Source organism: Hemitrygon akajei, chromosome 27 (genome assembly GCF_048418815.1).
Source record: "Hemitrygon akajei chromosome 27, sHemAka1.3, whole genome shotgun sequence".
NCBI lineage: Eukaryota > Metazoa > Chordata > Chondrichthyes > Myliobatiformes > Dasyatidae > Hemitrygon > Hemitrygon akajei.
The window spans coordinates 49,452,423-49,480,150 of record NC_133150.1 but is presented as its reverse complement, the minus strand read 5'-3'; the positions used below and the strand labels follow the sequence as shown (position 1 = coordinate 49,480,150).

Below are 27,728 nucleotides of genomic sequence, written 5' to 3'. Positions count from 1 at the left end.
TATGAGAACCCCCTCATTCTCCTGAATTCCAGGGAATACAGCTCAAGAGCTGCCAGACATTCCTCATACAGTAACCCTTTCATTCCTGGAATCATTCTCGTGAATCTTCTCTGAACTCTCTCCAATATTAGTATATCCTTTTTAAAACAAGGAGCCCAAAACTGCACACAAAATTCCAAGTGTGGTCTCACGAGTGTCTTAAAGAGCCTCAACATCACATCCCTGCTCTTATATGGTGTGGTTTAAGTTCGATGGGAGTGGGCAGTTTAAATGGTTTGGCGATGACTAGATGGGCTAAAGAACCTGTTTCTGTGCTGTTTTTCTCCCCCTCTGATGCTATATGCCAGTGATATTAAACCCGATTCTGAAACTGAACGGAGTGGGAGATTGTTGAAAAAAAACACATAGAATGACACTGGGACCAGAGTTATATCTTAAATTCTGGCTCTGGAGTGAAGCTTTTGGTAGCAGTATCATTATTAATGTCCAATGATAAGAATGCTGCTTTGGCTAAGACGATGTGCACTTGCAGACGGCTGAACCCACAGGTGTGGAGGATCAGAGTCCTTGTGTTTGTGGAGAATGCTTTGTCTCGTGGTGTTGCTCTGTCGGTATTCCTATGCCTGACCTCTTGTTTCCAGCTTTTCATTAGCAGTTCGCATTCCTCTTCCCTTGGGTTCAGTCATTCCCAGCGTTCACCGTGAGACAGTCTGCCATTCCTCAGCACCCGAGTCCAGTCCTGCCAGGAACCACCATGACGGTTTTGGACAAATACTTTCTGTAATGTTTATCATCAGTCTACAGCACACTTACCCTTCGTCACAGTAAAATGTGACTACGGCTCCAAACGTATTGCCTGTCGCATTGTACCGTCCGTTCAAAATCTCTCCTGGACTTCCACAAGATTTTTCTAAGAAAGGAAAACGGCAGATTTCATTAAATACCAGCCTCGGCTTTTACCATAATCTTCAGCAGAACAGCACAAGCTGCAGAAACAAAATGAGGTAGGAACAGGGAAGCTACCTCTTTCCCATCCCTACCACCCACTCACACACCCAGACGGACATCCAACGCCAGGACAGGCTGCCTCCATTGCTGTGTTGTAAGTCGTGCTGATATTATGTTGAACAAGGTTGAGCATGCTATGTTGTAGTGTGTTACACCCAGGCAACAGTTGTACGTGCAGTCTCTCCCATTGCAGCCACTGAAGCCTGTAACTCCTCCAGATCAAACTCCTCTTTGTGGCCTCCCTCACTTGTCCCTTTCTTGCACGGTTTCAGTTTTTGAGGACGGCCTGCTCTAGGCAGATTTATAGTTTTTTCCATTTTTGAAGATTGACGTAACTGTATCTAGGGGATGTTCGGTGACTTGGAAATTTCCTTGCATCTATCTCCTGACTTCTGCTTTTCAATAGCCTTTTTGCGGAGCTGATTGGAGTGTTCTTTTGTCTTCATGGTGTAGTTTTTGCCAGGATACTGACTCACCAGCAGTTGGACCTTCCAGATACAGGTGTATTTTTACTACAATCAACTGGAACACCTTGACTCCACACAGTGATCCTCATTTAACTAATTATGTGACTTCTAAAACCAATTAGCTGCACCAGTGATGATCTGGCATGCCATATTAAAGGAAGTGAATACTTATGCAATCAATTATTCTGTGTTTTATATTTTTAATTAATTTGTATCACTTTGTAGAAATCTGTTTTCACTTTGACATAACAGAATCTTTTTCAGTTGATCAGTGTCAAAAAAAGCCAAATTCAATCCAAAGATGATTCAATGTTTTTAAAAATTCATTTAAACTTTCAAGGGGGCTGAATACATTTTTATAGACACTGTGTGTTATATGTTTTTCTCTGTGATCTAACTTTGTCTGTGTGGGACAGATGGTGGGGAACTGGAACCAGTTGGAGGGGAAAATCACCAAAAGTTTCAGATCTCAAACCATTCAATACCATCACTAAATGTTCTCTATGTACAATAGAAACAAGAAAATTGGCTCAATGCTTTAACGTATAACATTAAAGGAGCAGGGAAAGTGAAAAGACTAATGTATGAAGTTGTAGAGAGGGTGGGAAGAACAGAGGAAGTATGTGAGGTGAAGGATTTACAATTGGTCTTGTCTTAGCTTTCCTATCAGTAAAACGGAGTTGAGATTAGGAAGGAAATGTTACGGCTCGACTGTGTCACTTTAAGGCGAGTGGAAATAATTTGAAAGATGCAGAACTCTACAAGAGACCATAAGACATAGGAGCAGAATTAGGCCATTCGGCCCATCAAGTCTCCTCTGCCATTCAATTGTGGCTGATTTATTTTTGCTCTCAACCTCATTCTCTTGCTTTCTTCCTGTAACCTTTGACATCCTGACTAATCATCAATTTTCACTTTAAATACACCCAGTGACTTGACCTCCTCCGCTGAGTGAGGCAATGAATTCTACAGATTTACCAGTTGCTGGCTAAAGAAATTCCTCCTCATCTCTGTTCTAAAGGGGCATCCTTGTGTTCTGAGGGTTTTGCTCTCTGGTCCTCTCCTCCACTATAGGATACCACCTCTCCACATCCACTCTGTCTAGGCCTTCCAGTATTTGATAGGTTTCAATGAAATTCCCCCCTCATTCTTCTACACTCCAGCAAGTACAGGTCCAGAGACATCAAGCATCCTCATATGTTAACCCTTTCATTATCGGGATAATTCTTGTGAACCTTCTCTGGACCCTCTCCAATGCCAGCACGTCCTTTGTTGGAACATTGGCACAGATGATGGCAGAGGAGCAATGTCTGCCCTTTCTGGAAGCAATTTGGAAGATATTGCAAAATATATATGTCCCGGAGAAGAAGAAATTTTCTAAAGGCAAGATGACACAACCGTGGCTAACAAGAGAAGTCAAAGCCTGTACAAAAACCAAAGAGAGGGCATATAATAGAGCAAGAATTAGTGGGAAAGTAGAGGATTAGGAAGCTTATGAATACCAACAGAAGGCAACCAAAAAAGTCATTAAGGCAAAGATGGAATACAAAAGTAAACTAGCCAATAACATTGGAGGATACCAAAAGCTCCTTCAGATTCATAAAGTGTAAGAGTACCCACCCTTGTCTATAAAGAGTTTGCACGTTCTCCCTGTGTTTCCTCCGGGTGCTCTGGTTTCCTCCATCATTTCAAACACCTACAGGTTCATAGCTTTGGTCACATGGGTGTAATTAGGCAGTGTTGACCCAAAGGGCCAGAAGGGCCTGTTACTGTGTTGTTTCTTTAAATGCAGAGAAAAAATAATCTTATCCCCTTCGGTTCTAAATTCTAACACAACTGGGAATGTGTGCATGTTGCTGCAGGTAACAATTTCATTTAAATTGCATAAGTATCATTTGTGCATTTAGACTCTCACACACACACACACACACACAGATTGGGGCTGAGCCATGATGGAATGGCACAGCAGACTTGATGGGCCAAATGGCCTAATCCTGCTCCTATATCTGATGGTCTTATGTAGACTCCTGTACAGGACATGCATGATCTGCCAGACCAGCTCACATGCTACCGGCTGATATCCAACATTCACAGTTGTTGAGAGTCATTCCTCAGTGCATGAGAGTAGAGAACAAAATAATTATTACTCTGCATCTGAGGCAGCATTAAAAAGCACAACAAACATAATAAACACAATAAATATAAATAGAAAACCAGTCCTTTAAGACAATGTACGTGTAACTATTTGAGATGAGCTTATTTACAGTCTGATTGTATGGACTGTACATCACTCCAGACGTGTTTATTGAGTTCTGTGCACTTTTTCACCACTGACTTTATTAAGATTATTTTGGCTGCAGATGAACTTATCCTTTCTGTTTCCAGAAAAGATAAACACATAATTATAAAGAACTGGATTTGGATAATCAGGAGCGAGGGAGCTTCTGACCACATTCCACCCTGTTCCTGGATTATTTGTATCTGTGTGACCAACAGGAAACTGTTACTCCCAAGGACCTGGAAAGCTGGTGTGGAACAGCACAGAGGTGAGGTAGGATCTACCTCTGGGACCACCAGGCTGGTCCACCATCAAAGCTTTGAAATGAGGACTTACCAGTGCACCGAGGTTTTTCCTTAGTCCAGACTCCATCAGTACATGTCAGGATTGTATGGCCACTTAATACATACCTGCAAATGACAGGAAAAAAAATTGGAGAAAAGAGTCAGACTGTATGATCATAGACACAAGAGATTCTGCAGATGTTAGAAATTTTGAGCAACAGACTAAAATTGATGGAGGAACAGAGCAGGTCAGGCAGCATCAGTGGAGAGGAATAAACCGCCGATGTTTCAGGCTCAGGCCCTTCATCAGGACTGGAAAGGAAGGGCGCAGAAGCCAGAACGAGAAGGTTGGAGGTGGGAAAGGAGTACAAGTTGACAGGTGATTGGTGAAGCCAGGTAGGTGGGATGAAGTGAGAAGCTAGGAGGTGATAGGTGGAAGAGGTAAAAGGCTGAAAAAGGAAAGATCTGATAGGAGAGGAAAGTGGACCATGGGAAAAATGGAAAGAAGATGAGCACCAGAAGGAGGTGATGAGCAGGTGAGCAGAAGAGAAGTCTAAGAGGGGAACAAGAATGGAGAATTTAAAAAGGGAGGTGGAAGCAGGGAGAATTTACTAGTGTTGGCCAAGGAGTAATTAAAATATGTAAGAAAACGTCAAGCTTGAATGAGTCAATGACAGTGGAAGCAGTCAAACCAATTGTGTTTGTTCTTGCCCTGAGGTTGAAGGAATGGAGGCTGCCATTTTGTGAAGCTGCTCTGAATCCTCCATTTTGTGAACTGAAGTTGCTTAGCTTTCAGGTCTTTAAGGTAGACACAATGATGTTCCAAGTAATCCTGTGGACTAGAGATCATTTCCAAATAAGAGGTTATTTGTAAGGTGTTCTTTGGTTGGATATAACATACAAGTTTGTGAATGTTGGGGTCTACGTCTGCACTGAGAGATTCAGCTGGTTGCTGGTTTGGTAAGTGTTTTAAAACAAAGAGCCATAAATTACGTACCACTTGTCATTTGCATTTGGTGAATAAATGGAAACTGGCTTGGACTTGAGCCAATAAGAGAGTTTTAAAGGTCAGTCAGATGACCCATAGCCAACAGCACAAATGCAACATTTGAACTGGTAAGGAATGAATGTAAGTGTTTTGAATACAAGTTAGCAATAACCGGAGATTCACTATTGCAAGGAAAAACCCCTATACCAGGTCTGGAAGAAGAAGGATTGCTCATCTGGCCAACAGTGATCCCCTACTTTGGTGTTATAAATTGGGAAAATGGTCTGAGTGAGTATTGGTACAGAGAGAACAGTAGAATTCATGTTCTAAGTAGTTATGTTGTTGTTTGTGCAGAGACGATAAAGTACGGGGTTTGATTAATTACAAGTTGCATCGTGAGTTTCCAGGGTGGGGCTTTCCGAGTCCCACTAAAGCATGCTTCTCTCCGGCACATTCTCTTCTCGAATCATTCCTTCACCATGGCCCCATCATGGTGACCGTGACTGGCAGTTTGTCTCCCTCACCAGCAGCAGCCATACCCAGACTCTGCGACCTGTTACAAGCTGATGGATTTCCTCAGCTGATACACTGATCCCCCTACAAGGCTTTCCAAGTTGCCTTCATTGGTCCTTTTTTCATTCACTCAACTTCAGTACCCCATCTCTGAACCATTCCCACAACTTATGGACTCACTTTCAAGGATTCGACATCTCATGTCATTAATATTTATTATTTATTTGTTTATTATCATTATTTTGCTTGTTTGTAGTTGTACAATTTGTTGTCTTTTGCACATTTGTTGTTTGTCTGCCCTGTTGGGTACAGTTTTTCATTGATTCTGTTATGGTTCGAGGATTTACTGGGAACATCCGAAAAAAAATACCAGCGTGCCATATGGTGAGATAGATATATATATATACACACACACACACACACGGTGCCCGGTTGTATAACATGGCCGACCATGGTGACTATTATTGCTTTTGGCAGATTTTTCTACAGAAGTGGTTTGCCATTGCCTCCTTCTGGGCAGTGTCTTTACAAGACGGGTGACCTCAGCCATTATCAATGCTCTTCAGAGATTGTCAGCCTGGTGTCAGTGGTCACATAACCAGCATTTGTGATCTGCACCGGCTGCTCAAACGACCATCCACCACCTGCCCCCATGGCTTCATGTGACCCTGATTGGGGGGCTAAGCATGTGCTACACCTTGCCCAAGGGTGACCCGTAGGTGAGCGGGGGGAAGGAGTACCTACACCCCTCCCACACCTGAAACCACTAAGGTGGCTTCACAGCTGAACAGGTGAGAAGACAGCTGAAACGTCTCCACCCAAGCAAGGCTACAGGCCCGGATGGTGTCAGCCCCAGGGTGCTCAAAGCCTGTGCCCCCCAGCTATGTGGAGTACTTCACCATGTCTTCAACCTGAACCTGAGTCTCCAGAGGGTTCCTGTGCTGTGGAAGACGCCGCACCCCAGTGGCTCCAATGACTACAGACTGGTGGCATTGACCTCCCATATCATGAAGACACTGGAAAGACTTGTTCTAGAGCAGCTCTGGCCTATGGTTAGGCCACACTTAGACCCCCTCCAGTTCACCTACCAGCCCCGACTAGGAGTTGAGGATGCCATCATCTACCTGCTGAACCATGTCTATGCCCACGTGGACAAGCTGGCGAGCACTGTGAGGGTCATGTTTTTTAACTTCTCCAGTGCGTTCAACACCATCCGCCCTGCTCTGCTGGGTGAGAAGCTGACAGTGATGCAGGTGGATGCTTCTCTGGTGTCAGGATTATTGATTACCTGACTGGCAGACCACAGTACATGCGCTTGCAACACTGTGTGTCAGACAGAGTGGTCAGCAGCACTGGGGCTCCACAGGGGACTGTCCTGTCTCTCTTTCTCTTCACCATCTACACCTCGGACTTCAACTACAACACAGAGTCTTGCCATCTTCAGAAGTTTTCTGATGACTCTGCCATAGTTGGATGCATCAGCAAGGGAGATGAGGCGGAGTACAGGGCTACGGTGGGAAACTTTGTCACATGGTGCGAGCAGAATCATCTGCAGCTTAATGTGAAAAAGACTAAGGAGCTGGTGGTGGAGCTGAGGAGGATTAAGGCACCAGTGACCTGTTTCCATCCAAGGGGTCAGTGTGGACATGGTGGAGGATTACAAATACCTGGGGATACGAATGGACAATAAACTGGACTGGTCAAAGAACACTGAGGCTGACTACAAGAAGGGTCAGAGCCATCTCTATTTCCTGAGGAGAATGAGGTCTTTTAACATCTGCCGGACGATGCTGAGGATGTTCTACAAGTCTGGTGGCCAGTGCTATCATGTTTGCTGTTGTGTGCTGGGCCAGCAGGCTGAGGGTAACAGACACCAACAGAATCAACAAACTCATTCGTAAGGCCAGTGATGTTGTGGGGGTGGAACTGGACTCTCTGACAGTGGTGTCTGAAAAGAGGATGCTGTCCAAGTTGCATGCCATCTTGGACAATGACTCCCACCCACTCCATAATGTACTGGTTAGGCACAGGAGTACATTCAGCCAGAGACTCATTCCACCGAGATGTAACACTGAACGTCATAGGAAGTCATTCCTACCTGTGGCCATCAAACTTTACAACTCCTCCCTCGGAGTATCAGACACCCTGAGCCAATAGGCTAGTCCTGGACTTATTTTCTCCACTTGGCATGATTAACTTATTATTATTTAATTATTTATGGTTTTATATTGCAATATTTCTTCACTATTCTTGGTGGTACGGCTGTAACGAAACTCAATTTCCCGCGGAATCAATAAAGTATGTCTGTCTGTCTGTCTTTGGTAGAGTTGTATCCACGCTGCCACTTTCAACTAGGGTTTGACAGAACACTCAAGCATGTCAGCTGTCAAGCTCTCTTCTCCCTTTTGGATTAAGGATAAGATGTCCCATCAGTCCCACCAGCCTCCACATTTAACAGGTCATCCTCCAGAGATTTTGGCATCTGCACCACTCACAACCTCTCCCTTCCCCAGTCCAGATGGATCTGTTCACTTCACTGACCACAGTGTCTCATTTCCTCATCACGTTAGCAAGGCCTCATTTGGAATGCCGGGTTCAGCCTTGGTCAACTTCCTATAGGAAAGAGGCCTTTACACTGGAAAGAATGCAGGGAAGATTTATGAGGGTGTTGCTGGCACTGAACTACAAGACCATAACGCCATAAGGTATAGGAGCAGAATCAGGCCATTTGGCCCATCAAATCTGCTCTGCCATTTCATCATGGCTGATCCATTTTCCCTCTCAGCCCAATCTCAGGCCTTCTCCATTCTTACTCTGACCAATCAAGAATCTATCACCCTTTGTCTTAAATATACCCCATGAAAGCTTCCACAGCCATCTGTGGCAAAGAATCACACAGATTCACCACTCTCTGGCTAAAGAAATTCCTCTTCATCTTCATTCTAAAAGGACACCCCTAAACTCTGAGGCTGTGTCCTCCAGTCTTAGACAACCCCACTATTGGAAACATTTTCTCCACATCAACTCTAACAAGGCCTTTTTCCATTCGATAGGTTTCAATGAGATCACTCCTCATTCTTCTGAATCCTAGTGAGTTGAGGCCCAGAGCTGTCAAACACTCTTCATATGACAAGTCTTTCAATCCCAGAATCATTTTTGTGAACTTCCTATGAACCATCTCCAACATCAGCACACCCTTTCTTAGATAAAGGGCCCAAAACTGCTCACGATACTCCAAGCAGAGTGAGGTGGAACAGGTTGGAACTCTATTCATTGTTGGAGATTGAGGTGACGTTACAGAGGTGTATAAAATTATGAGGGGCACTGAGGGTTTAAGGTGTGAGATTTAATAGGATTCTTACCGGCAACTGTTTCACACAGAACATGGTGAGCATATGGAATGAGCTGCCAGTGGAAGAGTTGAAACAGGTACATTTAAAAAGCCATTTGATTTGGGCAGGTACATGGATAGGCAAAGATTTAGAGCAAGGGTTTCCAACCTTTCTTATGCCAAGTACCAATACCATTGAGCAAAGTGATTGTGGACCCCAGGTTGGGAACTCCTCATTTAGATGGACTACCGGGGATGGGAATCCTGATCTGCATGAGCCAGTTGAGCCAAAGGACCTGGTTCCCTGAAGTGTGACTCTGTGACTCCATTCCTATGCAATACCCGGTACAATCCTGGAACAGGCTGTACAGCCCACCACAGCTGTGCTGACCAAGTCTATGCATTCATTGTCTGCATCCATTCATTGCCCATCCATTCACATGCTGATCTAAATGTCTCTTTAACAATGCCACCCTTTTACCTCTTCTCTTTCCACCTTCCAAGGACCCAGACTGCCCCCCCCCCCAGGAAGTGCACCGATTCCTGTGGTGGGGTGGCTGCCTTTTGTGCTCCCTCCACAGTGGAGAAACCATGTCTGTTGGGCAGCAGGGAGAAGCCAGGGAGATACAGGATTCTGCGTCCATCATCAGTCGTTACATTATTGGGAACATTCTGAGGAGAGACAGGGACTGACCAAAGGCGGTCAGCATGACTTTGTTAAGAGGAGGTCCCGTGTGAACAATTTGATTGAATTTTTCAGGAAAATGGCAAAATGTGTTGGTACTCTACGTGGACATATAGGTTAAGGTAAGAAGGGAACTTGAGAGGCAGCTTGTTGAAAGGAGAGCAGCGTCCATAATCAGAGTCACACACCACCCAGGTCATACTCTTTTCTTGCTGCTGCCATCAGAAGAAGGTATGGGAGCCTCAGGACTCGCACCACCAGGTTCAGGAACAGTTATTACCCCTCATCCAAAAGGCTGTTGAACAGAGTGGAGAACTTCACTGTACTTCACTTGCCCCATCATTGAAATGTTCCCACAATCTGTATGTAGGCAGCTGTTGATCCCAGGGGACCATGGCTTTGTGACTCTGGTGGACTGTGTCCTCTCCAGGGAGCAAGCCTGGGTGGGAAGATTTGAAGAACCGGCTGTTGCCCATACAGCGGGTTCACCACCTCCATGTCACTGATGTAGTCCAAGCTCGGCACCAGTGTCATCGCAGAGGCTGCCAGAGTGAAGTTGTAAACAACATCAAACTGCCTTTGGGACCCCGGTTCTGGATTTCTTCCTCGGGGTTTACTCCCAAAGCCTTTCCCATGGGTGGGTATGTCCACAAGGCAGCGGAGGTTCCCACAAACTACAGACTCACTTTTTAGGGCTCTTCATCTGATGTTTGCAATATTTATTGCTTATTTATATTTTATTATTATTTCTTCTTTTGTGTTTGCACAGTTGAAACTCTGGTTGAACGGCATTGATTCTGTAATGATTGTTATTCTGTAGATTTATTGAGTATGCCCACATGAAAATGAATCTCAGGGTTGTAGCTGGTGGCAGGTATACTTTGATAGTAAATTCACTTTGAACTTTACACAAAGGGTGGTATTTATGTGGAATCACCTGCCAGAGGAAGTGGTTAAGGCAGGTACAATAAACACTTTTAAAAGACAGTTGGATGGGTACATGGATTGGAAAGGGTTAGAGCAGGGTTTCCCAACCTGGGGTCCGCAGACCCCTCAGTTAGTGGTATTGGTTGGGAGCCCCTGGTCTGGAGTGATATGGGTCAAATACTGGTGAATGTGACTATTGTTACAAGGATCACTCCTAATCGTGACGATCAGAGAGCACAGAAGGAATCTGTGCTCACCAACAAGTACCTTTATTATCTAAACTAACAAGCAGGTGAACTCATATCCACTAGATTTTCCTGACTCTCCTGAATAGTCCAAGAATAGAAAAGGTAATACCTGGGTAAAGGAGTTCTACGCTGGCCAGGTGTTCCTCATAGTCCTGATCCACTCTCCACGTGTTCCACGTAGGGTCGCTCATATTTGATTCTGTGATGGTTAATCATCGAAATCATCGCTGCTTCTCATTTGAATCCTCTGCTTTTATTGATATTTGTTACCATTTCAAATGTTGCATTTCAGTGTTATTGGCCTATGGGTCATCTGACTGACCTATAACCCCTTCTTATTGGCTCTGGTCAAGGCGTGCACAACTTTATGCCTTAGGTGACTATTTTGATTCTTTTCGACTCTGGTTTAAACCAATTAAACCAGGTCACTCAGGTTCTGGACTAAAATAATGAGATTACCTCTGCAAACCTATCATTGTACACAATACATAGCTTATCTGAGAATGATTTCAGTTTTAGCAGGTCAATAGTAAAAACTCCTTGTGTCCACATTCAATTGCTCTATTTAGCTTATCCCAGAGCAAGAACCAGTTCTCAAGCAGTTCACAAAATAGAGGTTACAGAACAGCTCCACAAAATGGCAGCCTCCATTCCTTCGATCTCGTGGCAAGAACAGATATAATGAGTCTGCCTGCTTCCACTGTCCTTGATTCATTCAAACTCACTGTAAGTTACAGTTCTTTCTGGCCGACAGTAGCTAGGATGAGGCATCTTTGTCAGCATAGACCAGTTGGGCAGAAGGGCCTGCATCTGTGCAGAATGACATTAATGTGGCCTTTGACAAGGGCTCATATAGGAGAACAATCCAACAGGTTAAAGCCAATGGGTTCAAGGGCAATTGGTCTGAGGACAGAGGAAAAGAGAGAAGCTCAAGAGTTATTTTTAAACTTGGAAGTCTGTGATTAGTAGTGTACCTCAGATTTCAATATTTGTTATGCAGGTTAATGATATGGATGTGAATGTAGGAGGTATAATCAGTTAATTCCTAAGTTATAGAAATAAGTAACAGTGCTGATATTGGGGAGAGTAGTTTTCAGGTACTGGTATTGGTTTAACGTAGTCATAAGTACCAAGATTGGGTGAAAAACGTGTCTCTCAGCCCATTCATACAGATCCCTCATTACACAACGTGTTGTGGCAGGACAAGATAAACAGTAACAGGCATGGAATGAAGTGTGCAACCTACAGAGAAAATGTAGTTAAAAAAATAAGATGCAAGTTTTCAGTCGAACCTGCATCCATCATTTGTGCTGGCAGCTCATTTCATAATCTCACCACCCTCTGAGTGACAAGGTTCCCCCTTAAATATTTCACCTTTGCCCCACAAAAGGGAGAGGATTCAAACACAGTACATTGTGGGCAAAGCCCTCTCAACCATTGGGCACGTGAAATGCTGTCATAGGAAAGCAGCGTCCATCATCAGAGACACCCACCACCCAGGCCATTCTCTCTTCTCACCGCCGTCATCAGACAGAAGGTAAAAGAACCTCCGGACTTGCACCACCAGGTTCAAGAATAGTTACTACCCCTCAGCCATCAGGCTCTTGAACAAAGGAGGTAACTACACTCACTTGTCCATCACTGAGATGTTCCTACAACCGATAATCTCACTTTAAGGACTCCTTATCTCTTTATCACGTTTTCATTATTTGTTGCTATATATTTATTTTTCTATTTGTGCAGCTTTGTCTTCTCCACTCCGGTTGATCTTTCATTGATCCTGTTATAGTTACTATTCTATAGATTTGTCGAGTATGTCTGCAGGAAAATGAATCTCAGGGTTGTTTATGATGATATATATGTAATTTCATAATAAAACTTACTTTGAACTCACACCTATGACCTCTAGTTCTAGTCTCACTCAACCTAAAGGGAAAAAGTCTGCAAGCATTCACCCGCTCTATATCCCTCATAATTTTGAATATCTCTGTAAGATCTCTCCTCATTCCCTTATGCTCCAGGAAATAAAGTCCTAACCTTCTCAACATTTCCTTGTAATTTGTGCTCACGTCCAGACAACATCCTTGTAAATGTTCTATTTTAATTCTATGTCTGTCTATCTGTCTGTCTATGTTTCCACTAGATAGGTAATCAGTACTGCACACGATATTCCAAATTTAGCCTCACTGTTTTACTGCACTCCTCAATGCCCTACCGTTCACTGTGTAAGTCCTATCCTGGTTTGTCCTCCCATAGTGCAACACCTCACATTCATCTGCACTAGATTCCACCTGCCATTTTTCTGCCCACTTTTTACCAGCTGGTCCAGATCCTGCTGCAAATTTTGAAAGTCTTCCTGGCTGTCCACTACTGCCCCAGCCTTGCTGCCAACCACAAATTTGCTCATCTAGTTAACCACATTATCTTCTAGATCGCTGATACAGATGACAAACAAAAAGATGTTGTCCTCTTGATAACAGTTAATTTCTGAGAATCTGCAATTCATTTACAGAACTTTGGCTCATCCTGTCAAGTTCAAGTTTTAAAGAGTAGCAATAGGAATGGAGTCAAAGATGTGGGCCAATTGGAGGATGCCATATAAACTTTCCAATAGAGTCTAAAACAATAGGATTTTCTTCAGAAACACCAGAAACTGAAGTTGCTGGATTTTGGAGCAATGGAGGAACTCAACCTCTGCTTAAACATACTCAATGAGTTGGCCTCCACAGCCGCCTGTAACAACAGATTCCACAATTTCACCACTCTCTGGTTAAAGAAATTCCTCCTCATCTCCATCTTCCCCTCTATTCTGAGACTGTGCCTCTGGTCTTAGGATCCCCCACCACAAGAAACATCTTCTCCACATCCACTCTAACGAGACCCTTCAATATTTTAAAAGTTTCAATGAGTTCCCTTATCATTCTCCTGAGTTCCAGTGAGTACAATATTATTTTATAACCAAAGCCTCGGTGTATTAGGGCAAGCATGTTGAACAAAGCCACACACACAAAAAAGCTGGAGGAACTCAGCAGGTCGGGCAGAATCTATGGAAATGTACAGACAGTTGACATTTTGGGCTGAGACCCTGCAAAGGAAGCGGAATGATGCCAGAATGAAAAGGTGGGGAGAGGGGAGGGGAAGGAGGAAAGCTGGACGGTGATATTTATAGCCAGGTGGGTGGGAAAGATAAAGGGCTGGAGGAGAAACAATCTGACAGGAGAGGAGAGTGGACCATTGGAGAAAGGGAAGGAAGAGGGGACCCGGGGGGAATGATAGGCAGGTAAGAAGAGGTAAACGATCAATGTGGGGAATAGAGGGGAGAGGTAATTTGTTTGCCGGAAGGAGAAATTGACATTCATGTCAGCAGGTTGCAGGGTACGCAGATGGAATATAAGGTGTTGCTCCTCCACCCCGAGGGTGACCTCATCTTGGCACTCATTGGAATGGGAATGGAAATGGGGATTAAAATGTTTGGCCACTAGGAATTTCTGCTTGCAGTGGATCGAGCGGAAGTGCCCGATGAAGTGGTCCCCCGATTTACCACGGGTCTCACTAATGTAGAGGAGACCACAGGACTGCCTAGAGCAGTTGAACACCTTCTCCACTACCCTATCTACTTGTGTTGGCACATCCCGGGAGCTCTGAGCCTCCCTCCCCAAGATCCTTCTGCTCACCTACACTGCTGAGGGTCCTGCCGTTCACTATGTGCTTCGCTCTAACACTTGACCTCCCAAAGTGTAGCACCTCACACTTGTCTGGATTAAATTCCATCTACCATGTCTTTATCCACATTTCCAGCTGGTCTACCTCCTATTCTATCCGGGACAATCTTCCTTGCTATCTGCAACTCAACCAATTTCCATGCTTTCCACAAACATACCACCTGCATTTTGTGCAAATCACATTTATTATTAAAGTATTTATATGTCATCTTATTTATTTATCTATCTACAAGATTGATAAATTTGTGGCCTAAGGTAGAAGGAGATGAGTTATACAGCTCTCGTTACATGCACGTGCAGTTCAACTCTTTGAGTGATTGTGCAGAAAGTTTGAAGTTAATAACTTTTGTGGTATTTCTGTTTCAGCTAATTGAAAATTGAAAGTATGGGCAGGATGATTGATAAGTTCATGGCCTAAGATAGAAGGAGCCAATTTCAGAAAACCTAGCACATTTATTTTACAATATAGTCTCCTCCTACATTTACATATTTAGTCCAGCGGTCGTGATGCATACAGACCTCTTCTTTGTAGAAGTCGGCATCTTGGACCTCCAGAAAGTGGTCCACAGCAGCGATGACGTAATCATCAGTGTCAAAATGGCGACTACTAAACTCCTCCATCTTGGGGAACAGGTAGTTGTCCAAGGATGCCAAATAAGGTGAATAGGGAGCAGATGACTGCCGATGTTGTCCATTTCCTCAGAGAGTGCTTACTTGCTGAGTTATTAACTTCAAACTTTCTGCATAATTACTGAAAGAGTTGAACTGCATGTGCATGTAACGAGAGCTGTATAACTCATCTCCTTCCACCTTAGGCCATAAACTTATCAATCACCCGTCATATTTATTTATGCATTTATCTATCTATCTTTATTTATTTATTGAGAGACAGTGGGGAGTAGATCCTTCTGGCTTTTTGATCTGTACTGTCCAGTAACCCCCAATTTAACCCTAGCCTAAACACAGGGCAATTTACAATGACCCATTAATCTGGAGGAAACCCAGATGGTCACAGAGAGAACGTGAAAACTCCTTACAGGCAGCGGCGGGAATTGACCCCGGGTCGCTGGCAACGTAAAGCGCCGTGCTCACCACAACGCTACCGGGAGGCCCTGAGGTATGCTTTCTTGCAGGCATTCACAGTAAGTACAAAGGAACATAACAGAATCAATGAAAGACTGTACACAGAAAAAACCACATGACAAGCAACGTGGAAAAGATAACAACTTACACAAACACAAAAGAAAACAAGGTAATAATGATAATAATTGACAAGCAATAAATACTGAGGAGATGAGTTGTAGAGCTGGCCCTCAGCAGACTGTTTCTCTAGGTTTTGTGATTGATTTGTATTTTAGACACTGAACTTTAAATGGAGTCCAACCAATGGCAAGTCCAGCGGCAACATGCCGTCACACCTCTTACACTCAATGCCTCACCCGCCGAAGACAATTGTACTGAACAGCTGCTTCACTACCGAGTAATGTCAAAGTAAATTTATTGCTGCCATGAATTACCCTGAGATTCACTTTCTTGAAGGCATTTACAGGAAAATAAAGAAATACAATAGGATTTATAAAAAAAATGTACATGAACAAACAAGGCAAATTGTGCAAATAAGTGAACAAATAATAGTGAGAACACGAATTGTAGGGTCCTTGAAAGTGAGTCTGTAGGTTATGGAATCAGTTCAGAGTTTTGGTGAGCGAAGTTATCCATGGCCATCTTGGGTCCACCACTTTCAGAAAGCTGTCAGCTTGGACGCCAAGGTCTCTCTGTACATCGATGCTTCTACCGGCCCTGCCTTTTGCTGACCACTCGCATTTGTCAACCCCCAGGCTTCTGATATTTACCGTAAATGTCCTGTCAGCATTTGGTTTCCCAAAATAGATAACCCTACGCTCATCAGTATTAAATTCCACTGTCAGCACTTCAACCAACTTTCCCGCTGATTCATGTCCCTCTGCATCATTTTGTAACTATGTCGTCAGTAAACCCATATCCTCCCCTTTCCTTTTTTTCCATTGTCTTCTGTCCTCTCCTATCAGGTTCACCTTTCACCAACTCCTTATTTCTTTCACCAATCAACTTCCCAGCTCTTTACCCCCCTCATTCCCCCTCTACTGATTTCACATTTTACCTACCACTTTGTAATTCTTCCTCCCCTCACCCCACCTTCTTACTCCAAATTCTCTTTCTTTCCGGTCCTAATGAAGGGTCTCAGCCCAGGACACCGACTGCTTACTGTTCTCCATTGACGCTGCCTGACCTGCTGAGCTCCCCCCGCGTCCTGTGCGTTGCCTTCGATCTCCAGCATCTACAGATTTTCTTGTGTTTGAGATTCTCATCCAAATCATTTATTTTTATGTGGTTATATACCCCTAGGGTTAATGTTTTCTGTGGACTATCACTTCAAAATGCCTAGAGAATGAGACTGACTTTTGGACACTTGGATTTCTGCTGACTGCAGAGTTGCTTGGTTGCTATGGTGAGAGGTGGAGTTATTTGATGGAAAATCAAATGTTTATGGTTTCTCGTGGCTTGTTTTGAATATACAAGGACACGCAGACACACATGCTCAGAGTCAAAATGGATTCGGTCAATGGAAGACACCAGGGAGTCGGTCGCTGGTTTAAACTCTCAGTAGCCAAAAGGGGTGAGTAGAGATCGATCCAGAGTATTGATAAATGACTCTCACAAGTGCAGCAACTAGAAGAAGTTTGCAGAGAGGAGAGGAGAGGAATGTTTGGAACAGAAGAAACCTAGTGACAAAGAGATCACTATTTCGACTCTCTCTCTCTCTAAGTAGCCCATGAGGGTGAGTTTGATTCCATTCGGATACGAAAGTGTGATTGTCACATAGTTATCCACAGGAGTGGGTTCTCTCATGAGGGGAAAACCTTTGTGAATACCACGTGTGTGTTTTCCCTTTATCTGGGTGTGGTAGTTCACTAAAGAAAGGCACCCCCTGCGGCAAAGTTATTTCGTATGCCGTGGAACTGGATAAGTGGCTATCACGTTGTGTGAGATTGGGGTAATATTGTGGAATCTATCGGTATGTCGACCCTTGCCTGGGTGACGGTTCCCTTGAAGATGATCCCCTTTGTGATAAGCAACTGTTGGTGATATTTCGTGTGAGGATTCGGAAGACAACGGGAAGATCGATGACACCTGTTTGTTTGGATTACAAATATCTCACATTAATTAACTTGAGGATTAAACTGAATTTCCTTACCACATCATCGTAAGACTATATAACTTACCACCTAAGCTTGAAGAAGTTTGGGGATCTATATATCTACACCCATATATGCATAACACCATTAACTCTTGATTCGCCTGGTTTAAGTCACTATATTACGTAGTTACTAATAAAATAGTGTTTTGTTAACAGCAAAACCAGACTCCAGGCGTGTTCTGTTGCTGCTGATAGCGTTACAGGGTTGTGTGTATGTGACAACACACACACACGAGGGGTGAATGTTAAGCTTGTGGCCTAAGATAAAAGGAGTCAATTTTAGGAAACCTAGCACATTTACCTTTCAACATAGTCCCCTCCTACATGTATACACTTAGCCCAGCGGATCCCTTCTTTGTAGGAGTGGTCCACAGCAGGGGTGATTGTTATGCTTGTGGCCTAAGGTAGGAGATGAGTTATTAAATTCATACTTGCTGTATTATCACTCAAGGAGTTGAACTGCACGTGCATGTAATGAGAGCTGTATAACTCATCTGCTTCCAGCTTAGGCCATGAACTTATCAATCACCCCTCATATATAAAGCAAACAATAGTACTAAGAACAGTCCCTGCAATTCCCCACTGTTTACAGTCCGAAAAACAATTCCCACCCCCCCCCCCCCCACCACCACCACAACAGACACATCTGCAGAATTTCTTGTGTCTGTAATTTACCGCTCTACCATTACCATCTGACCCCTATCATCGGCTGCAGTGGCTTCTCGTCTGTTGTCCTGCGATGTTTAGTCGCCTCTGCAGTGAACTGAGGCTGTGGTCTGCTCCATCTGTAGCGATGGCTGGCTTCACGTCTTTTGTTAAACTCCAGCTCTGAATGCATTTTGCCGACTTCCAATGCTTGAAAGATTTGTTTTCTCTATTTAAAAGTCTTTTTTTTAAATGAGTTCTATTGGGTTTGTTTGTTTTGTGGCCACTTATAAGGAGACAAATCTCAAGGTTGTATAATATATACATAATTTGATAATAAATGTACTTTGAACGTAGAACTTTGAATTTACAACGCGCAAGATGCTGTGAGAGCTCAGTGAGTCAGACAGCATCTGCGGAAGGAATTGGCCAAGTTGATATTGCAGGTCGAGTCTCTTCTTCACGACCGTACACTTTTCTCCACAGATGCTGCCTGGCCCGCTGAATTCCTCCAGCATCTCAAAGTTCAGAGTGCATTGCTTATCGAAGTATATTTGCAGTGTACAACCCTGAGATTCGCATTCCAGATTTGAGCATCTGCAGCCCCTTGCATCTCTGCTTTGGATCCAGTTTGCCAACGTGCCTGCGGCCCCCTGGGCTTTAACTCTCTGAACCAGCCTGATGTCTGGGACCCTGTCAGAATCTGTACTGACGTTCATGTAAACCATGTGAACTGCCCTGCCTTCGTCGTGTCACAGTTACCTCCTCAAGACTCTGTCACATCCGTGTCTTGATGTCCCCTGCACAAAACCTCCAACCAGGCCCTGCACTCAAATCAAGTCTAGTTATCCATCAACCATATGTGGGTACAGTCAAACGAGACAGCGTTCCTCTGGGGCCGAGGAGCGCAATGAGACAGAAAAATCAAACATCGTTACACACGAGAATGCACATATAGCACAGGACCCAGAGTGACATGTCGCAGAACTCGATGGGACCGCTCCCCGCAACCCAGCCTGTCGTTCCATCGACGGGAGAGGCCAGCCCCCAACTGAGAATGGAGGCCACGCCACTCTGCCTCCGGCCTCTGCTCACTCCCTCAGACAGGCTACTTCACTCCTCCTCTAGGCTCCAACTTTACCCCCACCTCCCCAAGGATCACTCGCGGCACAGAATTCCAGGCGTGGGAAGTTATAAAATGCGAGTCAGACCACACTGTGACAAGGGCCTCCGGGGAGGGAGGTGGCAAATACACTGGGGAGGGTGCAAAGGAAGTTCCCCAGGGTGTGCACTGGAATAGGCGAGCTCAGTTAGAACTTTGACCCCAGCCTCTCCCCTGAGGAGGATCACAACAGCCCCACCCCTGGGGTTAGACTCCAGCCCTGCCCTTGGGTCAGACTCGCTCCTCCCTCAGGGGACAGACTCGAGGATTTCCTCCTGGAGCAAGACAATCCCCAGGTTCAGACCCTACCCCCTGTCACTTGCTCCTTCCCTGTGGTAAAACTCCAGTCGTGCCATGGGGACCTCCCTCGCATTTCAACACTACTCCCCCCACCCCGGGTCAGACTAGACCCTCTTCCTGGGGGTTGGACCAGCCTCCCCCTCTGGGTCAAAGTGGCCACTGACACCCCCCCCCCACCCCACACTGAGAAGGGTCAGCTGTCTCCTGTGTGGGCAGTGTCCATTGTGTTGGGTACTTACCCTGGATGGCAGGAATAGCGGGCTTTGCTCCCCCAGGAAGTGGACTCAGTGGTAACTTCTGCATTGCTTATATGAGGTGCAGTTGAACAGTCCTCTGAAATAAACAGCAAAAGGGAGGGTGTTACTGAACAGAATTCTCCAACGTCGAGCCTGCAGCAAGGGCTGTTGCCCAGGCGTTGAAGGTGTGACCTATGAGGAGGGTTCACAACTTTAAGAAGACTGTTAGAGTATTCAAGATTCAAGTTGTTTATTGTCCTTCTCCAGTACACAAGTGTGAAGCAGTGACATGTGAAATTACCCATTATTTACACCCTCAGATTCAGATCTACATATCACATATAATTCCAAAAATACATTAACAACTAACACAGCCCAAGGATGTGGTTGGGACAGCCCACAAGTTTGTCGCCATAAATTATAGCGCCACAATAACAAGCCGACAAAGCTTTGCAGAACAACAAAAAACACACAAGCGTCATAACAACAACAGCAAAATAAGCCCTGCTTCATGTCTTCAGGCCTCTAAGCCTTCAGTCTCCAGTCTCCAGGGCTTCATGTCTCCAGGCCTCCAGCCAGCAGGCTTTGATTTCCGATTGACTCTGGGCTCTGATCTTTGTTGTTGAGCCTCAGACTGGTTCATAATGGGATCGTGCAGTTGGAATTTCAAGAATGCTGACTGACTGACTGATGCACCATCAATAACTCACTCCGAGACGTAAAAGCGAGGTATCGGCTTTTATTGACCGGAAGAAGGAACGAGCAGTGAGTGACCACCATACTACATCCTGGAGACTGAGAGGCCGGGCTCAGACCTCCATCACCTTTATCCAGGGGTCTGTGGGAGGAGCCACAGGAGCAGTCATCAGGGGGCGTGTCCAGACAGGTATAAGTAGTTCACCACATTGACCCTCAAGCTTCTTACCACCTCCTGCACACACAGACATGCACTGACCTGGAACAGGCCAACAACAGATGTCCATTTTCCCCCTGCCCACAGTGCTGGCCTTTTGAGTGAGGAGCATTGGCCAGAACTCTGAAGGTCTCGACTCCAGGGTGGCTGTACCGAAGGTTGCGTGCAGAGCAAAGATTGCTTTGTGCTGCTTTATTTAAGAATTTAATGGTTCCGGCATTGGTGACTGGTCCTCGCTCTGGAAGCTCCTCCTTCTGACGAATCTGGAATCAAGGATGACCGTCTTATGGCAGGGGATTGGCCATTCAGGACTGAGATGATGAGGAGGGGTTCTTCTTAAGCCCATCACTCCCACTGGGGCATGGGCCACCGACAGCAGATCACCAGAGTCCTCTGTCCACTGCCAGTCTTTCAACTTGTACCTACCTTCAAAGATCCTTCCTCTCCCAGGGATTCTTTTACTGGATGGGGTTAGTAACTGCATGTCCAATCCTCCTCCTTTCAGCCAAGCTTGGGACCATCCACGGTGGAGTTGATGTGGAGAGAATTCTGAAAGAACCTGATAGAAGAGGAAAGTGGACAATAGGAGAAAGGCTAGAGGAGGAGATAAAGTGTTGGATGTGGAGGCTGATGGGGTGGTAGGTTAGGACAAGAGGGGCTCTATCACTATTACGATGGTGGGAAGATAGAGTGAGTGCAGATGTATGGGATGTGGGAGAGGGCAGCATCAATAACAGAGAGAGGGAAACCCCATTCTTTAAAGAAGAACATCTGTTGTCCATCAATGGAAAGCTGCCCTTTTCAATGGGAACAGATGCAGTGGAAGTGAAGAAACTGAGAAAAGGGAATAGCATTTTCCCAGGGGATAGGGTGGGAAGAGGAATGCAGTAGTCGAGGAAACTATGGGAATCAGCAGATTAACACTGAAAAAGGTTTAGACAAGAAGATATAGGAGCAGAAGCAGGCCATTTGGCCCATCGAGTCTGGTCCATCATTCCAAAATGGCTGATCCAGTTTACCTCTCAGCCCCAATCTCCCGCCTTCTTCCTGTATTCCTTCATGCCCCGAACAATCAAGAATCTATCCAATTCTGCCTTCTGCCTGTGGCAACAAATTCCACGATTCACTACCCTGGCTAAAGAAATTCTATAAGGACGCCCCTTTATTCTGAGGTTGTGTCCTCGGTCTTAGCCTCTCCCACCATAGGAAACATCCTCTCCACATCCACTCTTTCAAGGCCTTGCAACATTCGATAGGCTTCAATGAGGTCACCCCTCATTCTTCTGAATTCCAGTGAATACAGGCCCAGAGCCATCATATGCTCTTCATATTACAAGTCGTTCGATCCCGGAATCATTTTCCTGAACCTCCTTTGAACCCTCTCCAATGTCAGCGCATTCTTTCTAAGATAAGGGGCTCAAAGCTGCTCACAATACGACAGGTGAGGCCTCACTAGTGCTCTATAACGTTTCAACATTACATCCTTGCTTTTATGTTCTAGTCCTCTTCAAATGAATGGGAACGTCACATCTGCCTTCCTCAGCACCAACCCAACCTGCGAATGAACCTTCAGGGAATCCTGCACCAGCATTCCCAAGTCCCTTTGTGATTTGTATCACAGTGCTGGATAGCTTGTTCCAGGGAGGAAAGGCAGTTTGTTTAGTCGAGTTAACATTGAAGAGGGAGGGCAGTGATACTTTGTAAAGCAACAGCTGTTCAAACATCGAACATGGCAGTGAACTGTTCCCACTGAATCCGGGCTGACTGGGATGGAAAACAAATGATCATATTTGGGTGTGTTAATGAATTCTGCTTTACCAAGTGTTTTATAAGCCTATGACTTGGCTAGTGACAAACAATGCTGGAAACAGTCAGTGTCTGAGGTCACATCTATGGGAAGAGGGAGGGAGTTAACACTTCAGGCTGAAAAGCCTTCTCCTCTTCCTCCTCCCATACTCAAACAGCTGGGCCTACTCTATGATCTCAGCAGTTTCTCCTCTTCTGCTAGATGTCCAGCAGATTGTATGATCTTCGTTTACTGTGTTCCAAATCTTTTGTCGTAACCACTTGCAGGAAGACAACCGGTGAACTGAACTGCCTGTTCAGTGCAATTTGTCTGCAATCAGATTCATGCCAAAGTTATTCAGTTGCCTTGTAAACTCCAGTGCATGTGAGGGGCTCAATCTGACGGTTTCAGTGTAATGACCCCCTTCTTTATTCCTTCAACGGCGGTTCTTGCCCAGGTTTCCGCTGTGGATCCAGTCTGGTTCTGCCATTTCTGTTATCGCTCTTCATCGTTGCCACGGTAACCCAGCGATTAGCACAATGCTATTGCGGCTTTGGCCATCTGAGTTCGGAGTTCAATTCCTGCACCGTCCGCAAGGAGTTCGTACCTTCTCCCCGTGACCGTGGGGGTTTTCTCTGGCCACTCTGGCTTCCTCCCACAGTCCAAAGTCGTGCCAGCTAGTAGGTTCATTGGTCACTGTAAATTGTCCTGCGGTTTGGCCAGGGCTAAATCAGTGCATTGCTGGCTGGTGCGGCTCGTTGGGTCAGTAGAACCGTTTTCACTCTGTATCTCTAAATAAATAAACAGACCCATCTGAGTAGAATTAACCAACACGAGAAAATTCGCATATCCTGGACACACACAAAATGCTGGAGGAACTCAGCAGGCCAGGCAGCATCTATGGAAAAGAGCAGAGTCGACGTTTTAGGCTGAGAAGCAAAATGTCGACTGTTTACTCGCTTTCACAGATGCTGCCTGACATGCTGAGCTCCTCCAGCGTTCTGTGTGTGCTGATGATTAAGCTGACATTCCTAACGATCCTTGGAGCTGATAAATGCCCCTGGTTCCCATACAGTCTAACTGGCATTAGTATTAAATGCGGCCAGTCTGGGTCAGAAGGGCCTGTCCCACTCCTCTAAATCAATAAATAAATCAGATTCATCCACCTCTCACAATCAGTTTTCGACTTCCTACCACAATGTCATGCTGTGATTGTCTACCCACCTCTGCCTCATTCATGACCCCTACCATTCCTCTGATCTACTCCCACCTCTCCCCCTACACCTTCCACCCACCTGAGTCCTCTCCCTATCCTCCACTCTGATCACCCTCCTACCCCCATCTCTCACCTCTCAGCCACTGAGCCGCAGAGTCATAGGACCTCTGCACAGAACCAGTCGCTTCATCCCGTCTACTCCGAGCTGACGGTTACTTTGCCTGGTCCCGTTGACCTGATCTGGACCATAGCCCTCCCATCCATATTCTCAGCATATGGGAGGGAGACGGAAAATCTGGCTGCGTGGTGCCACAACACAACCTCTCAGTCAATGACAGCAAGATGAAGGAGCTGATTATTCACTTCAGGAGGAGGTAACCAGTGGTCTATGAGCCATTGGGGAATCAGGTGGAGAGGGTCAGCAACTTTAGATCCTTCTGTGTTATCACTACAGAGGACCTGTTCTGGGTCCAGCACGTATCTGCAATTAGACAAGCAAAGCACAACAGCCTCTCTACTTCCGTAAAGTTTGCCAAGATTGGGTATGACATCTAAAATGTTAACAAGTTTCCATAGACGTGTGGTGGAGAGTTTATTGGCTGGTTGCATCACAACCTGCTATGAAAATACCACTGCCCTTGAACGGAAAATCCTCCAACAAGCCATGGAGACAGCCCAGCCCATCACGGGTAAAACCCTTCCCAACACTGAGCACATCTATATGAAGAACTGTCACAAGAAAGCTGCATCAACCATCAAAGACCCCCACCACCCAGGCAAGCTCCCTTCTCACTGCTGCCATCAGGAAGGTGGTGCAGGATCCTCAGGACTCACACCACCAGCTCCAGGTACAGTTATTAATCTTCAACCTCCAGGCTCTTGAAACAAGAGGATAACTACACCCATCTTCACTTGCCCTTTCACCAAGCTGCTCCCATAGCCTATGGACTCATGTTGAAGGACTCTTCATCTCATGTTCTTGACATTTATTGTCTATTTATTTACTTATTATAATTATTTATGCAACTACAACTATGAATAAATAGCAACAAATAGTGAGAACATGACAGAATGAGATAAAGAGTCCTTAAAGTGAGATAATTAATACTGTTTCTGTAGGCAGGCCATTTCCTCCCTTCCATTCCTGAGGAGCAGAGGCTGTTGTGTCCCTGAGCAGGAGAGCACGGCCTACTCTTACATCTTTCTACAGGTCACTTTGCTCAAGAACATCTGAGAACATTATTTATTTCAAAAGTAAACTTATTCATATTACATAAAGACAATTGTGGCAATCTTTCCCTATGTTGATCATACTAACATTTCACTACAGTCTGTACAAAGCATCATCACTATTCTTAAACAAAGTACCCGTCCAGTGTTTAAGGGGCTTTAACACAGGGCTGGCTCCTCAGTGTTCAGTAAAACACTGGAGGGGCCAGACCTCCCTCCAACCTACAGGGAGGGCACTTCATAGAGTCATACAACTCAGAAACAGGCCCCTCGGCCCATCTGGTCCAGCCTCGTTTTTTGCCTATCTCCCATCTACCTGCACCTGTACCATTGTCATCTTTACCTCTCTCATCCATGTACCGGTCCTAACTTCCTTTAATGAGATGAGCTTTACTTGTCACACCTTCATCTAAACTTATAGTGAATGTGTCACTTGTGTCAATAACCAACACAGTCCAGGAATATGCTGGGGCAGCCTGTAAGTACCGCTACACTTCCGACGCAGGCATAACCCACCTGCGATTTACTAACCCTAACCGGTCTTCTGACTATAGGAGGAAACCAGAGCAGCAACCCATGCGGTCACGGGGAGAACATACGAACTCCTTACAGACTTGCTACTATTGAACCCACATCTACCGCCTCCATCACTCAACACCTGCATCACCCTCCGAGTGAAGATGTTCTCTCACATTCCCTGAATTCCCCTCATATTCAACGTCTGGAATGTTTTTTGGAATGATTTGCAGTAAACAGGTTCATTCAATGCTCCTTTACCACTACGATGGTTTCTTATTAACTATAGGGAGAAGCGCTGTCGACGTTTCGGGCCAAAACCCTTCATGTGTTGTTGTTTTACTTTTTCCCAGGGTGGAAATGGCTATTACGAGGGGGGCTTAATTTTAAGGTGATTGGTGGAAAGTTCAAGGGGAATGTCAGAGGTACGTTTACAGAGTTGTGGGTGACTGGAATGTAGCGCCAGGGTGGTGGCAGAGGCAGCTACATTAGGGGCATTTAAGAATAGAATAGAACAGAACTTTATTGCCATTGCTCAAGACACCAAGATTGTGCTGCTACTCCAGTCCATGCAAAATAGATACTTACAATACATTTACACGTTGTTTACTCAGAGAGTGGTGGATGCCTGAAATGTGTTGCCTGATAACACCTAGAGGCAAATACATCAGAGGCTTTTAAGAGATTGGATGTGAGGAAGATGGAGGGATATGGACATTGCATAAACTGGAGGGATTAGCTTTTGATTTACTTTTTAGCTGGTTCTGCACAGCATTGTGGGTCGAAGGGCCATTTCCTGTGTTGTCCTGTTCTATCTTTTAAGTTCTATGCATGTGTCACAGACTAGCTTTTTAAAAAAAATCCCATAGGTACATGCACCAAGTGATTTTGATAGTCCATAGCACTCAAAGGCCAATGGCAAGCTGGGGTGCAACATTATTCAGGAAGAAGCTGTTTTTCAGTTTTACTGTCTTGGCTAAAATGTTTCTGTACCTTCTACCAGATGGCAGGAAATTGTCCGAGATGGGATGGGTCTTTAATAATGTTACCAATGTACTGTCGGCATTGAAATCTGAAGATTGTCCTCAGGTCCGGTAGTTGAGTCCCAATGATGTACTGAGCCTTCCCAATCACCTGTGCTTTGTGATCTGTCTTGCTGCAACTAGAGTGTCGCATTGTCGCTCCGTATGTCAGTATGCTCTCTATCACACATCAAGCTCTTAGAAAGGCAAATGGATCGCAGAAAAATGGAGGGTTATGTGGGAGGGAAGGGTTAGATTGACTTTGGAGTAGGTTAGAAGGCTGGCATAACATTGCGGGCTGAAGGGCCTGTACAGTGTCGTAGAGTTCTATGTTTTATAAATGAGTACATTCCTGCTTCGTCTGTACAGGCTCGCCAGGAGGAATAAAATCATGTATCTAACTCAACGATAAAAACCAAACAATAAAAGCAAAGGAAGACTTTTCATCTCTTACCAAGAGTAGGGCAGATTTGTAGCACAAAGAGAAGTGCCAGTTTTAATGCAGCTTTCAGAAACATTTCCGTCCGTCTCTCCTTCTCCCGCTAGCTTTTCGACTTGCAGTCCCTCTGGATTCTGGATTCAAATTGATTTTAAGTAATCTCTTTGTATGCTCGCTTTGGGTGGTATTGACTTTGGAGAGGGCAGCTTTGTTTAGAAGTGGTTATGTCCACAGGAATCTAAGTGGCATTTTTGGGAAATAGCTATCAAATAAAAAATTAACAGTGAACTAGGTTCAAGGACAACATTTCACAACCAGAATAAGCACAAGAGATTCTGCAGCTGCTGGAAATCCAGAGCAACGCATCAGAATTCTGGAGAAACTCAGCAAGTCAGACAGCATCTACAGAGGAGAGGGAACAGTCGGCATTTTGAGCTGAGACCCTTCATCAGGACTGGAAAGGAATGCGGTTGAAATCAGTGCCAGCGAGGTGGGGCGTGCAGAATAGAAATGCAAGCTGGCACATTGTGGGCATTTCTTAATAGTGTCAATATTTTCCACAGTGGCATCAACT

General features: G+C 45.0%; 1 protein-coding gene across 2 annotated transcripts in view; it reads right to left on the bottom strand.

Annotated features, from left to right (window-relative positions):
- LOC140717388 (complement component receptor 1-like protein) overlaps positions 1 to 27,328 on the bottom strand; it is a 78,816-nt gene extending 51,488 nt beyond the window's left edge. For both annotated transcript variants that reach the window (XM_073030933.1, XM_073030934.1), the window contains exons 1-4: positions 27,170 to 27,328; positions 20,036 to 20,129; positions 4,090 to 4,163; positions 814 to 910 (exon numbers count right to left, since the gene is read on the bottom strand). In XM_073030933.1, coding sequence (XP_072887034.1) covers positions 814 to 910; positions 4,090 to 4,163; positions 20,036 to 20,129; positions 27,170 to 27,233 — 329 coding nt within the window. In that variant the 5' untranslated portion in view covers positions 27,234 to 27,328. The remainder of the gene's footprint in view (positions 1 to 813; positions 911 to 4,089; positions 4,164 to 20,035; positions 20,130 to 27,169) is intronic.
- Between the last annotated feature and the right edge of the window lie 400 nt (positions 27,329 to 27,728).